Source organism: Artemia franciscana, chromosome 11 (assembly GCF_032884065.1).
Source record: "Artemia franciscana chromosome 11, ASM3288406v1, whole genome shotgun sequence".
NCBI classification, from domain to species: Eukaryota; Metazoa; Arthropoda; class Branchiopoda; order Anostraca; family Artemiidae; genus Artemia; species Artemia franciscana.
In genome coordinates this window covers 532118-548458 of record NC_088873.1, presented here as the reverse complement: position 1 = coordinate 548458, position 16341 = coordinate 532118, and the positions used below count along the sequence as shown (strand labels likewise).

The 16341-nt window shown below is 35.7% G+C and overlaps 1 protein-coding gene across 1 annotated transcript; it reads left to right on the top strand.

Moving 5' to 3' along the window:
• Positions 1–234: 234 nt before the first annotated feature.
• Positions 235–16092, top strand: LOC136033355 (uncharacterized). Its single transcript, XM_065714146.1, has 4 exons — positions 235–345; positions 4662–4766; positions 12869–13916; positions 15822–16092. The coding sequence occupies exons 2-4, from the start codon at positions 4692–4694 to the stop codon at positions 15872–15874; spliced, it is 1176 nt and encodes a 391-aa protein (XP_065570218.1). The 5' UTR covers positions 235–345; positions 4662–4691; the 3' UTR covers positions 15875–16092.
• Positions 16093–16341: the final 249 nt, after the last annotated feature.

Sequence of the window (16341 nt, the reverse complement as noted above, 5' to 3'; positions counted from 1 at the left end):
TGTTTAATATACATAAGTATTTCCATGCAAATTAAATACGCATTACAAAAACATAAATAAAATTATAAATATCCTCGGAAATTGACGACCAAATGCGTCAACTGACTTATCAAATGATTAGCATTAGGGTTTAGATCTAATTAAAACAACTGAAGGAGACTCTTAATGTTTCAAATAGCATATATTAAGTTAATAACTACTTTAATTGTCCATTTGTTATTTTCACTTAGTGAGAGCAGTCTCTAAATGTTTTACTGCAGTTAAATCATAGTTTATGGTAAATCATAGTTAGATGATAGTTTATGGAATGTGATCTTGCGAATCAATAAAGGACCCTTCGACAAGGTAAATAATAGTTTGAAATAGCTATTCCATGTTGAGAATGTGACAGTTTCCTTAATGCAACAAAATGATTTTCAAGAGTCAAAAGTTTGATGCTTGGGTCTTAAAGATCCTTAAGGTCTTTAAGACCCAGAGCATCAATTGCTTCCTTAGCTTAAAGATTCAGGGGTAGACGGTAACCACAGACTTGCTACTATTTGGTAAAACGCTATTTAATTCTGAAAAAAGCAATATCACGTACATGATCAAGATAGTGAAAAATTTGCAACCCCCCCCCCCTTGTATCTAAATTAAATCTAAATTTGACATAAATTAAACTGAAATAAAATTGAAAATCTTTCACTTTTAACTGAAAACTAAAAAGAACCATAAAAAAAATTACCGTAGAAGGTGGTTAAGCTTTCAAAACTTCCCAAACCTCACTTTTCTTGTTGATAGCTTTTTGTTTGTATCCTAATGCTTCAAAAATCGATTCTTAAACGTGATTCTAAACCTGAAATATAGGAGATTTGTCAGGCAGTCCAAAACAAGAATATTATAAGAAAATGGCGAGAATTATTCTTTAATCATTACATTTCATGGAAGACTCATTTTTTATGTCATAAGAAGGTTAGAGCTCTAGGAATGATGAAGTGGGACCAAGACATTGATGTAGCCATATAAGGAAATGGGTGATGGTTAGGGTTATGAAATTTGTCCCACAATTGAAAAACCGATTCAGCGAAAATTTGAATATTTCTTATGTCTCGGAAAAAAAAATACATAATAAGTCATATAAGAGAAAACTTAAAACGCCCTAGCAGGTTTGACCTAGGGTCTTCATATCCAAGACACTTCATTCAAACAAATTTAAACCTAATTTCAGAACTATGAATTACTACTACTACCATCAACTCACCGCAGCACCGAACCATTTGAGATTATCACAGCTACGCACGCTCCTCCTTCATCCCAATCTGTTTTAAAGCCTCTGTTTTTACACCCTCCCAGGAATTTCCCCTATCCTTTAAATCTTTCTTTATGACATCCTCCCACCCCAGACGACGACTACTTGCTTTCCGCTTAGCCTTAGACGATTGGCCGAAAAGGACAATCTGTCATCCTTCATCCGCAGAACCTGGCTAGCCATCTCAATCTTTCTTTCATTATAGCCCTAGAAAGCGGGATTGAACTACATTTTTCGTACAGCCTACTATTTGAAATACGGTCAGTCAGCCGGGTACCCAAAACCATCCGCAAGTAGTCTGGATGTGGACAACAGGCAATTTCTCTGGAGAACATTTAGGAAACCTTTGTCTGCTTTTCAGAGCACCCGTGCTTCAGGGTCATATTTTACCACTGTAGCGTCCAATATTCTAGTCTTGGTTTACAGACTTATCATCCTATTCTTCCAAACTTTTTTTAACTGGGAACAAATACCATGAGCCTTGGCTATTCCACTTTTAGTATCTTCACTGTTCCCACTATCTTTAGTAATAATACTCAAAAGGTAAGTAGAGCTGCCCACCTGATCAATCTTTTCGTTACCCAACGTCACCTTTTCATCTTCACTTATTCATAGCCTACGTCACTTAGTCTTCTTAGCATTAGTTTTCAAATTTATTCACCACCCTGGACTCGCAAAACCTTTATTAACCTAAGAGTAAAAGTTTGGTCGACAGATCCTCTACCTTTTCTATAACCACACTGTTCTTCTCTTAAAACTTTGTCTACAGCATCTCTCAGTCTAAAAAGTATCATATTATTAAGTAATTTGCTACCTACAGAGACCAGACTAATGCCTCGATAATTACCACACTAACTCTTATTACAATTTTTTATATAGCGGTTTAATTAAGGTTTTCCTAAAATCGTTAGGTACTTTCCCTTTTTCAAAAAATAATATTCGTAATCTTCAGTAGCTTATTTCTTACCTCAAAAGCCCCATATTTAAGAAACCCATTTACTATACTATCAATACCAGCAGCCTTATCATTTTTTAATCTTTTAGTACTGTCTTTCTTCTTTTAGTCCTTTTAGTACTGTCTTTAATTCTTCCTCACAAAACAAATCTTCCTTCATATCCAAGGTATCACTAACTTTTTCATCTTCCTCTATATTTTTTTCTTCAACTCTATCTCGGTTTAGTACATTCTCAAAATATTTTGCCCATCTCTCTTAGCTCTTTCCTTATCACTAATTGTAGCCCCGTTCCAATCTTGAACTTGGACGAGTTCGGACTATTACCTCTGAATTTATTAACATATCAGTACAATATTTTACTATTATGCCGTCTAGTTAACACCTCCTTAGTTCATATTTTAACGCTTTCTCCACTTCTTAACATTCCTTTTGTTTTCATATGATCTATCACTCAGATGACTCTTGTACAAGTCCCTTCTCCTCGTCATCAAACATAAAGCTTTTTCACTATTATTCCTAGCTGCAGTCCTAGCTTTCATCCCTAAGACATCATCAGCAACTCCACAAATTGTTTTATTCTAAAACTATTCCAACCATCTTCCAATATATAAACGACTATAAAAGTAGTTGAAATTGCCTCCCGTTAACCAGGGATGCGCGCGGGGCGGGGAGGACATACGACCTCCTCTGGAGTTCTAAAGTTTTCTGAATTTCCAGTCACTTCCTTCCAACTATCAAGTTAAGTTAGGTCCATATTATCCTCCCCACCACTGAAAAAATCCTACGTGTGTACCTTCTAAGAATCAATCAAGAAATTAGAAGAAAATGAATATCGTTTGTTCTCTCTTCCTGTGACTTTTTCGCAACCGCTCAGCAAACAAGGACTGCTTGTTATAATCTTGTCATTCGTAATTATGTCATACTTTACATCATCAACAGGGTTGTCAATGTGGCCGTTCCTACGGCTGGTGGCGCCCTGGTTAAAATAGTGACAACGCTTTCCTCCCGACTCATTTATAAGTAAAACAAACCGAATCAAAGTGATCAATTGGATCAAAGTGGACAATTCCCCAGCCACAACACCCCGAAGCCATGACAATAAGACAAACTGCCCTGGTTGCCCCACTCCCCCTTAGGTACGGTCCTGGGTGGTAATAGCTGGGGGAGTTTAGGGGCAAACATATATGCTCATCGAACAAACAATCAAATGAAGCTTTTCAATACAGTTATTTTTAGAAAGTGGTAGATTGTGTCACCGAGAGTCTGCCAAGGACTTTTTTGAAAGACAATTTGAAGCGCCTGTGGTTCCTCAAGTAATAAAGCAGAGTAAGACAGCAGTTACAATCATTCTATGCCACTATACGACAACTTCGGTCAAGACGGAAGTGAGCTCTTAGGTGGCCGATAAGTTGGAAAATATTACGCTGAACAATTTGTTTTGCATTATGTTTACAGTAAATATAATATTTAGGTTGTGCCCCTGGGTGATGAAAAATCCATCTCACAAAAAAATCTGAATAGAAGTTTTGTACCCTTGAAAATATCTTTCTTAATTGAAATACCAATTCCTTGCAAGCGGGTTCCAGGAACGAGTGAAAAATGTTTTCTGATTGGCTTCAAGCTTTCAATGATCTTCGCCTGGGATATAGGGATCGAAGATCTTTGCTAGAAAGGGAAAGAAGTTGAGAGACCCAGAAATTTGTCTAATGTGACGACGTTGAATAAGTGATGACACTGAACGTGACGACATTGATAAGTTTGAAGCTTTCCTGGGCTGACGGTAAATAGGGCCCCAAAAAGCCAAGCCCCATGCTTTTACATAACCAAAGAATGCCGTAGATATGTGCGGCTTAAAAATTAAAAGTAGACAGAGGCAAAAGAATCAACTAAATATAAGCATTTTCAAAGATATAGGGACAAGATGTTTCATGGCCAGAATATACAGAAAGAAAAGTTCTTAAAAATTTACTTCCTTGGCATTTTACCCTTGTTATATTCCAATCGTGAAGTAAAAACTTTTACTGCAAATATCTTGAAAATTTAAAAGTTAAATTTAGTGCGTATACAACACCAATGGACATTTTTTTTTCTTGCTTAAGAATCTGTTTTGGATAATTTCTTGTAAACATTAAATCTAGTTGTGCCTTATAACGCCTGTTTTTGTAGAAATTTGAATACTATTCCATGCGTGCTTTGAAGGGTAATAGGATGTGAACAAAAAACAAATTTGTGTTCCGAATATGTGTTATTAAAATAAGAATATATATTGAGTGTAAATATTCCCTGAACATCAATCAAACTAGCCAAAACTAGTCTACGAGGCTACCCAATAAAATATAATAGGATAAAAATCTAATTAAGTACTGACTCAAATGACTGAGCTTTATAAATAAGGTTAAGTACTTGAAATTTTTCAGTTGTTTCCCCGTTCGTGAGAGCAGTTTCTAATGGATTGCAAGACTTCGGTTGGAGTACAGTCTATGGAGTGTGACTTTGAAGATAGCCATGGAGACTTGAACCAGGTGACCATATATTCCAATATCTGAATCCATAGACCTTAGCCAGGAGCGGGGGGGGGGTATGTGACTAGGGCACCAATAAGCAAATCTTGGAGGGGCGCAATTTGGCAAGGACGCCAAAAATTGACCAAACTGAGAAATTTATTTTAAAAACAAGATTGAAAAACAGAAAAAAAACAAGGAATGAGGGCGTCAGAAAAAATATTGGTGCCTGTGGTATGATTATTTGCTGTGATTGTTTATTTAATTTATGTTCGTTTTAGGGCTTTTTTATAATTCAATAAAAAAAGGTTGTTATTCGATTTAAGCCTGATTTGCATATTCAATTTAAGCTTTACTGGTTTTTATGATTTATTTATTTATGTTAGTACCTGCTGGATGTTTTTTTATTATTTATTTAATTTGTGTTCGTTTTGGGTTTTGTTTCTTCTTTAACAGTAATTTCTGGTCGTTTCGTGTTTGAGTTATTTCAGGTATTTATCTCTGATATTAAGCTTAATATGGCCGTTATTTTCTTTGAAAAAAATTCTTTAATACATTTCCCTCAATGCTAAGATATTTGGAAAGTCAAATTTTCATTAAAAATTTATGCCCAGAAAGAAGGGCATATTTTATAGCCTGTCTCCCCCTATCTTATTTCTCCTCAGTAATAGTTAGCACAAAACTCTACGATATTTGTTGTCTTCCCACCCACACACAAATATATTCCACACTGAATTTTTATTTATGTCTCAACGTGGAGGATCCAGGCTTTATTTGCGTTCCAGTCTGGATTTACAACAAACAACACAATTCACACCCATTGAAGTACATGCTTTTTCACTGTTATCAAACAGTTCGTGGTAACGCTGTATAGTGAGGAGCGACCTGGCTCAATAGTAAACGAAACTCTAAAAAACGGAATTTTGGTACTAATAGATACATCAAAAAAATTGTATTTTTACGATGATTTTAAATATATAAGCTTAATCAATCAAAAGATTTGATGAGTCTTACTCATCAAAAGTTACGAGGGTGAGAAAATTTGCCTTATTTTGGAAAATAGTTTGGAAACACCCCCTAAAAGTCATGGAATATTAAGGAAAATCACATCACCTCATTCAGCGTATCAGAGAACCCTACTGTAGAAGTTTGAAGCTTCTATGTATAAAAAACGTGTAATTTCGTATTTTTTGCCAAAAGACCGATCTAGGGTGCGTGTCTATTTGTTGTTTTTTTTTTTCCCAGGGGTGATCGTATCGACCCAGTGGTGCTAGAATGTCGTGACAGGACTCATTCTGACGGAAATTAAAAATTAGGGTGCCCTTTCTAAGTGACCGAAAAAATTAGAGGGCACCTAGACCCCCTCCCACGCTCATTTTTATCCCAATGTCAACGGATCAAAATTTTGAGGTAGTCATTTTGTTCAGCATAGTCAAAAAACCTAATAACAATGTCTTTAAGAACGACATAACCCTCACTGTCCAAGGGGGAGGGGCTGCAAGTTAAAAAATTTGACCAGTGTTTAGGTATAATAATGGTTATTGGGAAGTGTACAAACGTTTTCATGGGGATTTTTTCGGTTGGGGGGGTTGAGGGGAGGGTGTTACGTGGGAGTATCTTTGCATGGAGGAATTTGTCATGGGGTTAGATAATTTCCACGAAGGGAGCGCAGGATATTCTAGCACTATTTAAAACAAAGACAAAACAATTAAAAAATAAAAATGTAAAAGTTTTTTCAACTGAAAGTAAAGAGCAGCATTAAAACTTAAAACGAAAAGAAACTATTAAGCATATGTGGAGTTCATGTCCTCCTAAATACCACGCTCTTTACGCTAAAGTATTTTGAGTAATTTCAACTATTTATTCTACGGCCTTTGTGATTCAGGGGTCATTCTTAAAGAACCGGGACAAAATTGAAGCTATAATGTAAAGAACGAGGTATTAACGAGGGGGTAAACCCCCTCATATATATAATAAAAATATACAAATATAGAAGTTCGTTATGTAAGTTAATTCGCAAAATACGCATATTTTCTACAAATAAAAACGTTCGTATAAAAGGAAAAGTTCTAGTTGCCTTTTTAAGTAGCCAAAAGACTGGAGGGCAGTTAGACCTCCTCCCGCGCCCCTTTTTTCCCAAAATCTTCCAATCAAAACTAAGAGAAAACCATTAAAGAAAGGAGCGACATTAAAACTTAAAACGAACAGAAATTACTCCGTATATTAAAGGGGCTTTTCCCTCCTCAACACCCCACTCTTTACGCTAGAGTTTTTTACTGTTTTAAAAAGTGAAGTTGAGAGAAAGAGTCAAACTTTAGTGTAAAGAGCGGAGTGTTGAGGAGGGAAAAGTCCCTTTAATATACGGAGTAATTTCTGTTCGTTTTAAGTTTTAATATCGCTCCTTGTTTTCAGTTAAAAAACTTTATATTAAATTAAATAAGAAAACAACTTTTTTCACTGAAAGTATGGAGCAACATAAAAACTTAAAATGAATAAAAATTATTCCGTATATAAATTATTCAATTTTTCATATATTTAATTATTCATGTACGGTGAGCCAAGTTCAAAACCTGTATCAATTCAAAAACGTTCAGAAATTAAATAACTAATCAAGTTTTTTAATTGAAAGTAAGGAGTGACATTAAAACTTAAAACGAACAGAAATTATTCTATATATGAAAGGGACTGTTCCCTCCTAACGCCTCACTCTTTACGCTAAAGTTTTTATTGTTTTAAAAAATAGAGCTGTGAGAAGGAGTCAAACTTTAGCATAAAGGGTTAGGCGTTGAGGAGGGGACAGTCCCTTTCAAATAAGGAATACTTTCTGTTCATTTTAAGTTTTAATGTCACTCCTTATTTTCAGTAGAAAAAAACTTGTTTTTTTATTTAACTTCTGATCGTTTTTTAAATAGTGCCAGGATATCTGACCGTACCTGGACGGAAGAAAAAATCCCTCACCGTAGAAATATCCTTTAGACAATTCAATCCCGGTGAAAGTTTACCCCAGATAATTACTCTTAACCACTCCGCGCGTAAAATTGAGACAGAAAAGAGAAATCGGACACAAAAAAAGAATTTTGTAGAAGAATTCTGGCAAACTCCTGCAATTTGTAATTTCACCTGACAAGATCACTCCCTGGAAACTTCCTTCCCCATGAAAAACCCCCAGTAGTGAACTTGTCCCCCTCCCCACGAAAAAGTATGCATGCATCCCTATAACAAATACTTTGCGTAAACTATGGGCAAATTTTATAGATTAAATACCATTCCTGGGGGGATGTGGGGTGGGGTCATTTTATACCTAAAAGCATAGTTGTTGGGCCTTTCAACTATGATGAACAAAATGGCTATCTCAAAATTTTAATCGGACGATTTTGAGAAAAAAAGTGGCGGGTGATTTTTTTGGTCACTTAAAAAGGGCGCTAGAACTTTGAATTTTCGTTCGAATGAGCCCTCTTCTGATATTCTAGGGCCACTGGGTTGATACGATCACCCCTGGCAAAAAAAACAAATAAACACACATCATCCATGATCTTTATTCTGGAAAAAAATACAAAATTCCACATTTGTGCGAAAGGAACTTGAGACGTATTCAGTAGGGTTTTCTGCTACACTGAATCTAATGGTGATTTTTACTAAGATCACTTGAATTGTAGGTTGTGTTAAAATCAGGAAAATTTTCTCAGGCTCGTAACCTTTGATAGGTATAACTAAACTTAATGAAAGTTATACATTTAAAATCAACATAAAAAAGACAATTCTTTAGATACATCTATTGGTATCAAAATCCTTTTTTTATAAAACTGTTTTTTATAGAGTTTCGGTTACTATTGAGCCGGTTCGCTCCTTACTTACAGTTCGTTAACACGAACTGTTTGGACTGTAATTTTTTCAGATTTTTCTTTTGGTTGTTATTACGTATATCAGCGAGTTGCTCCCTCCTCAATACTCCGCTCTTTACGCTAAAGTGTTTGTGAATTTGTAAAAAAAAACTTATTATTTTGATTAAACGGACCTTGTGTGTCAGGAGTCATTCTTAAATAATTGAAACAAAAGGCTAGCAATAGCGTAAAGAGTGAGGTACTGAGAAGGGGTAACCCCCTCATATACGTAATAATTTCTGTTCGTTTTAAATTTTATTATTGTTCCTTACTTTCGGTTGTAAAACGCCAGTTTTTTTTTATTTAATAACAACCCCAAGTCGAAAACATACAATATCTTTGGTTTATTATCACATAAAAATGATAGTTAAGAAGCTGCCTAAGATAATATTAAATGCTAAGATTGACCGAAAAATAACAAAAACAATATACTGTTTATATTGGCCATTATTTAACAAATTAATAACTTTAGCGTAATGAGCTAGGTATTGATAAGGGGAAGAAACTCCCTCATATCCTTAATATGAGGGGCTTCACCCCCTCTTCAATACCTCACTCTTTACGCTAAAGTCCAAACTTTGTTCCAATACTTTAAGAATGCCCCATGGTTCCCAAAAGCCGTTTCATTGCGATAAATAGGTCTTTTGAAATTACTAAAAATACACGGTGAAGAGCAAAATTTTTATAAGTGGGCGAACCCCCCTCAAACACGTAACAATATCTGTTCGTCTTAAGTTTCAATTTCGCTCCTTACTTTCCGTTGAAAAAATTTGCATTTAAAGTTTAATTTTTGAATGTTTTTCTTTAATAATGTCGGGAGATCCAGCGCATGGAAATTCTCTTCCTCCATGAAAAATTCCTCCATGGAAAGATCCTCCCACGTAACCCTCTCCCCCGACCCCCATCAGAAAAATCCCAAAGAAAAGGTCTGTATACTTCCCAATAACAAAAAATTTATGTAAACAATGGGTAAAGTTCATAACTTGCAGCCCTTCCCCTGGGGACGGTGGGGGGTTAAGTCATAATTAAAGACACAGTTATTAAATTCTTCGACTATGTTGAGCAAAATGGCTATCTCAAAATTTGGATCCGTTGTTTTTGGCAAGAAAATAAGAGTGGGAGGGGACCTAGTTGCCCTCCAATTTCTTCGGTTAGTTAAAAATGGAACTAGGACTTTTAATTCCCGTTTGATTGAGCCCTCTTGCGACATTCAAGGACCACTGGTTCGATATGATCACCCCTGGAAAAAAGCAAAAAGAAAGAAACACACATCCGTGATCTTTCTTCTGGCAAAAAAATACAAAATTCTACATTTTTGTAGATAGGAGCTTGAAACCTCTACAGCAGGGTTCACTGATACAATCAATCTGATGGCGTAATTTCCATTAAAATCCTTTTAGGGGGTGTGTCTTGTTTTTTTTCGAAAATAAGGCAAATTTTCTCAGGCTCGTAACTTTTGATGAGTAGAAAGAAAGTGGAGAAAGCATTAAAATATGGACTAAGGAGGTGTGAAGTGGAGGTCATGGATATAATTGCTGAGGAACTGGAAGATGCAGCTAGAAGGCATAATAGTAATATATTATACCGGCATGTTAAAAATTTTAAAGGAGTAGTCAATCCGGATCTGTCCCACCGAAAGATAGGTATGGGACCATAATTAGTGATAAAGAAAGAGTTAATAAGAGACGGGCGGAACATTTTGAGAATGTGCCAAACTGAGATACAGTTGCAGGAAAAGATCTAGAGAAAATGAAAAAGTTTGTGATACCTTGGATGTAAAGGAAGATTTGTTTTGCGAGGAAGAATTAGCGGAAGTACTAAAAGGATTAAAAAATAATAAATCTCCAGGTGCTGCTAGTGTGGTAAATGAGTTTCTTAAATACGGTGGCTCTGAGGTTAGAAATAAGCTATTTAAGATTATGAAAACGATTTTTGAAAAAGAGGATGAATCTAATGATTTTAGGAAAACCGTAATTAAACCACTGTATAAGAAAGGTGATAAGAGTGACTGTCGTAATTATCGAGGCATTAGTTCGGTCTCTGTAGGTAGTAAATTACTTAGTAATATGATATTTATTTTAGACTAAAAGATGCTGTATACAAAGTTTTATGAGAATAACAGTGCGGTTTTTAAAAAAAGTAGAGGATGTGTCGACCAAATTTTCACTCTTAGGTTAATAATTGAGAAGTGCCTTAATTGTCAAGCAACTTTGGTCCTTAGTTTTATAGATTACTAGCTGTTGGGGTGGCGCTTCGCGCCACCCCAACACCTAGTTGGTGGGGGCGCTTCGCGCCCCCCAAGCCCCCCCGCGCGCGTAAGTCGTTACGCGCCATATTAGTTACGCGCCATTGTAGTTGTGTCCCTATGTCCCACCTGTGAATATAGATATATATATATATATATATATATATATATATATATATATATATATATATATATATATATATATATATATATATATATATATATATATATATATATATATATATATGTTTTTAACTACGTAAAACTTGCGAATATACAACATTCTTTGCTGTCCCATTGTCTGTGCATATAAATAGATTGTCAGGTTTACCGACTCTTGAACATGCAACATATAATGGTCCATGGGAAAACAATCCGTATTCAGATCTATACCTCATGATTCTAATGATTGCCCTTGAGCTTTGTTGATGGTGATTGCTAATCGACCATTCCCTGAGTCGCCATCGTCATTTATATATCCCCCTGTGCACCCCGGCGTCCCCTTTGTAGTTATGTCCCTGTGTCCCGGTCGTCATTTATATTCCCTGTGTCCCGGTCGTCATTTGTGTCCCGGTGTTCCAGTCTGTGATTTCTCTTTGAGTGTCCCGGGCGTCATTTATATTCCTTGTGTCCCGGTGTCCCGGTCGTCATTTATATCCCCCTGTGCCCCCCGGCGTCCCCATTGTAGTTGTGTCCCTGTGTCCCGGTCGTCATTTATATTCCCTGTGTCCCGGTCGTCATTTGTATCCCGGTGTCCCGGTCTGTATATACATTCGTTTTTTAGTTTTGTTTTTCTCCTTTATTTTTTTCCTTTTTTCTTTTTTTTCTTTTTTAGTTTATTTAGATTTTTAGATTTTTTAGTTTTTTTATTAGTTTTTAGTTTTTTTGTAGTTTTTACCATTTTTTTAGTTTTTTTAGTTTTTTAGCTTTTTTAGTTTTTTTATTAGTTTTTAAAGTAAAATACATTAAAGTAATTAGTGCAGTGTACGAGAATAATACTGCTGCTATTAAGGTAGGAAATGAGGTTAGTAGCTGCTTTTGTATTTAAGCAGGGTTATGCTTTATCCCCCTTTATAGGGACTATTTTGATGGACTTTGTTTTAAGGAGCACAGGAAAGCCAATGGGAGACCACGGAATTAAATGGGGAGGAAAAACTCTCCTGGACTTAGATTATGCTGATGATTTAAGCATATTAGATGAAAGTGTGAGCAAAATGAATGGCCTTCTAGACGTTTTGCGAGTTCAGGGTGCTAGAATAGGTTTGAAAATCAATATTAAGAAGACTAAGTCACTAAGGTTAGGAATAAGTGAAGATGAAAAGGTGACGTTGTTTAACGAAAAGATTGATTAGTCGGACAGTTTCACTTACCTTGGTAGTGGATAAAGTTGGTGGGAGCAGTGAAGATGCTAAAAGTAGAATAGCCAAGGCTCATGGTGTTTTTTCATGGTTAAAAAAAGCTTGGAAGAATAGGACGATAAGTCTGCAAACCAAGATAAGAATATTGGAAGCTACAGTGAGTAGTCAAATATGGCTCTGAAGCATGGGTGCTCCGAAAATCGGAAGAAAATTTACTAGATGTTTTCCACAGATATTGCCTACGGATTGTTCTGGGTATCCGGCTGACTGACCGTAATTCAAACAGTAGGCTGTCCGTAAAATGTATTTCAATCCCAATAGATTGGGATCAATCTATTCAATAGATTGAAAAGATTGGGCTGGAGAAGGAGCGTGTGTAGCTATGTTGGCCTCAGGCGGCTTGGTGGTGCGGTGAGTTATTAGTAGTAGCAGTGAAAATAAGCTTGATGAAACTTATCTAAAATCAGCATACACATTTGACTCTTTTGATGTATCTATTTGTATCAAAATTCCATTTTTTAGAGTTTTGGTTGCTGTTGAGCCGGGTTTTATGTTTTATGTTAATCTTTTTGAGAGGAGTAAATATTGCTTTAATTGTAATAAAAAATTCTCCTTTTGATAATTTCTTTTTCATTGCAGAGTACTGGAGAATCATCCATAAGTGTCTCTCCGACATCAAGGTCGTCAAGAGACTCCTCTGATGGGAAGGATTACTCACAGCTAAAAAATAGAGAAAACAGCTCCTTGTATAACTCTCGCATCTCTATAAGGAGTAGTCAATGGCCTATCGCTTCCTCCGAAGATGAGGAGATTGATGAAAAAACTGAACAACTACGGGAAAACTTGCGAAAAACTGAGAATGGGCCGCAACAGGAAAAACTAACAAAATTGTTTTACAGTTCTTGCATTATTGAAAGGAGTATCCAGTGGCCTACTGTAAACAGGCTAGGGATAAATCTATCAATCACTGGAACAATGTCCAAAGTTGATGGGAATGATGAAATAATTGAAGAAATATGGGGAGAATTAAGAAGAGCCGAGAAAAAGCTAAATGAAATTGAAGAAATAATGTGGTACAAATCAAATCAATTCCAAGCGGATGCTCAAAAACGGAATAAGCAGAAAGAGGAATTATCCAGACTTGATATTGAAAGAATTAAACTAAGGGATGAGTTTAAGGATGCAAAAGAAAAATTAAGTTTGTATATTGACGGCTTCTTTTACGAAAGGGAGCATTCAAGCAAATACCTTCTTCCAATAGGAAGTGAAATAAAAAAGAAAACTTGTGAAAAGTCAATCGATTCCGTTTGCTCGGAGGAATTTTGCCAGCTCCAACATCCTCTTTACCTCAACTGTGCCAAATCGGGAGAGGTTAAATACGGCAACACATCCCCAAGAATATTGGGTCGTGTAGTGGAGGAGAGGATCATGGCAAATAAAGCATTTAACGCACTACTAGAAGCTTCCAACTCAGAGATGGAACCAAAAGAGGACATTAAACTAGAAAAAGCAAAGCTTGATCTAATGCTGAAAATTTGGAAGTGCGACATGAAGAAATCTACAGCGCTGAACTGCATAACTGAAGCTAATAATAATGGAGAATTTGAACCACCGGGCACCTCAGGATCCCTATTCAGTCCCTATCCTGCTCTTGCTCTTTTTGAGGCGTCAATTTGTTCTTTTACAGGTAATGCACTTCATGTTTCAATAGTGTCTAAGATATGTCTTTAGGACATGGTTCTGTTAATAATTAAACTGACGGTATATTCTTACAGGAGAGTCAAACTTCGAATAGGATTACTTTTCGACAGAATACCATAGGTTAAAATCTACCAGAATCGACTAAATATAGCCAATTAGTGATTGTAAATAATAAATAAAATTCGATATGAAATAATATAAAAATAATAAAATTAAAATAACAATATAATGATAAAAATATAATAATATAATAATAATCAAACAGTAACGAACTGTAGTAAGGAACGACCCGGCTCAATAGTAATTGAAACTCTATAAAATGAAATTTTGATACCAATAGTTACATCAAAAGAATCGCATTTTAATTCTGATTTTAAATACATAAGTTTCATCAAGTTTAGTTTTACCCATCAAAAGTTACGAGCCTGAAAAAAATTACCTTATTTTAGAAAATAAGGGGAAGTACCCCCTAAAAGTCATATAATTTTAACTAAAGTCACACCATCGCATTCAACATATCAGAGAACCCCACTGTAGGAGTTTCAAGCTCCTATCTACAAAAATGTAGATATTCGTATTTTTTGCCAGAAGACCGTTCACGGGTGCGTGTTTATTTGCTAGTTTGTTTTTTTGTGTGTTTTTTCTTTCTTTTTCCCAGGGGTGATCGTATCGATCCAGTGGTCCTAGTATATTGCAAGAGGGCTCATTCTAACGGGAAGTAAAAGTTCTAGTGCCCTTTTTAAGTGACCAAAAAAATTCGAGGTTACCTAGACCCCTCCCACACTCATTTTTCCACTAAGTCACCGGATCAAAATTCTTAGATAGCCATTATATTCACCATAGTCGAAAAACCTAACAGCTGTGTCTTTGGGGACGACTTACTCCCCCACAGTCCCCTTGGAAGGGGCTGCAAGTTACAAACTTTGGCCAGTGTTTACATATAGAAATGGTTATTGGGGAGTGTACAGCAGTTACGGAGAGCCAAAATCAAGCATGCATTAATTCAAAAACGTTCGGAAATTAAATAAAAAAACTAGTTTTTTTTAACTGAAACTAAGGAGCGACAATAAAACTTAAAACGAACAGAAATTACTCCGTATATAAAAGGGGCTTTTCCTCCTCAACGCCCCGCTCTTTACGCTAAAGTTTTTTTACTGTTTTAAAAAATAAAGTTGAGAGAAAGAGTCAAACTTTAGCGTAAAGAGCAGGGCGTTGAGGAGGAAAACCCCTTTTCATTATAAATATAATAATAAAATTAATAAAATAATCGATATAAAAATAATAAAATTCGAGGTTATTTTTGAAAATTACTTATTGCATTTTCATGTACAAATAAATGAAAGTAGAGTAAATGTTCGATTTTATGAAACTATTAGATCTTGATCATGTGATCTTATCACTAAATGATCTTGTCACTTAGATCTTGATTTTCAATTTGATTCGGTTTTTTTTTATTATATTTGGGTCTGGAGAGGGGCGCTGTAGTTAATTTTGCCCGGTGCATCACCGAAGCTAGGAATGACTCTGCCTTGTGCCTGTTCCAGGACAGAAACTTTTCGATTTCCATGACCTGGCAGGCAGTTGAGCACAAACTACATCATCTTCTAGAAGTAGAGCAGCTATTTCCAGAGGTTGCCTTAGCTCCTGACTCATGTTCGCTCTATTATACCAGGTTCTTATTTTTCATTCTCGAGTCTTCTAACAGTGAGTCACCGGCATAACCATTCAACGTCTGTTTAGTAAGGACTTCATCTGACCTATGACAGCATGACCAAACACTTTTAGATTCCCCCTGTGCCTCTATGAACCTGTCCATTTATACAGTTTAAACAAATAACTGGTTTACTTTTGCTTTTAGCATATCGATTGCATTGTTTTTCTTTTATTTCAGATTCACCAGATGCTCTAGTTTCGAGATTTTTACATCGACTGAGCAGAGAGTAGACAAGCTTCTTAAATTCTTAAAAATCTGTAAAATCGGGAATTTTACCGACGAGAGAAGGTTATAGAAAATGTCCCAAGCAGCGATTGGTACTTCACTCTTTTTCATCTATTTTCTCTTATTTATTTCCATTTTACTTATGTCTCTTATTTATTTTGTATTTATTCTTTCATTTATTTTATTGTTTGTTTGTATTTTTCTTGTTTTGAACTTGTTTCAAAATAAACGTATTTATTCTAGATAAATGTTTTTATGCAACAAAGAATCAAACAGTTCTTGGTAACGAACTGTAAGTAAGGAAAGACCCGAATCAATAGTAACCGAAACTCTAAAAACATGAAGAGGACCCCTTCTCTTTCTGTTAATCTAAATAGCATCATCCACAAAGAGCTTCACCTAACTTTTCATCTTTCTCTAGAAAATCCTCTGACCCTCCATCCCTTAGTCATTGTTCGAAGTACGTACATAA

What these genes read in the sequence shown, in the direction of transcription:
- LOC136033355 (XM_065714146.1), top strand. Translation starts at nt 4,692, where the DNA reads ATGGATTGCAAGACTTCGGTTGGAGTACAGTCTATGGAGTGTGACTTT. An exon ending in GCCATGGAGACTTGAACCAG is followed by an intron (nt 4,767 to 12,868) that starts GTGACCATATAT and finishes TTTTCATTGCAG; the next exon opens with AGTACTGGAGAATCATCCAT. An exon ending in GTCAATTTGTTCTTTTACAG is followed by an intron (nt 13,917 to 15,821) that starts GTAATGCACTTC and finishes CTTTTATTTCAG; the next exon opens with ATTCACCAGATGCTCTAGTT.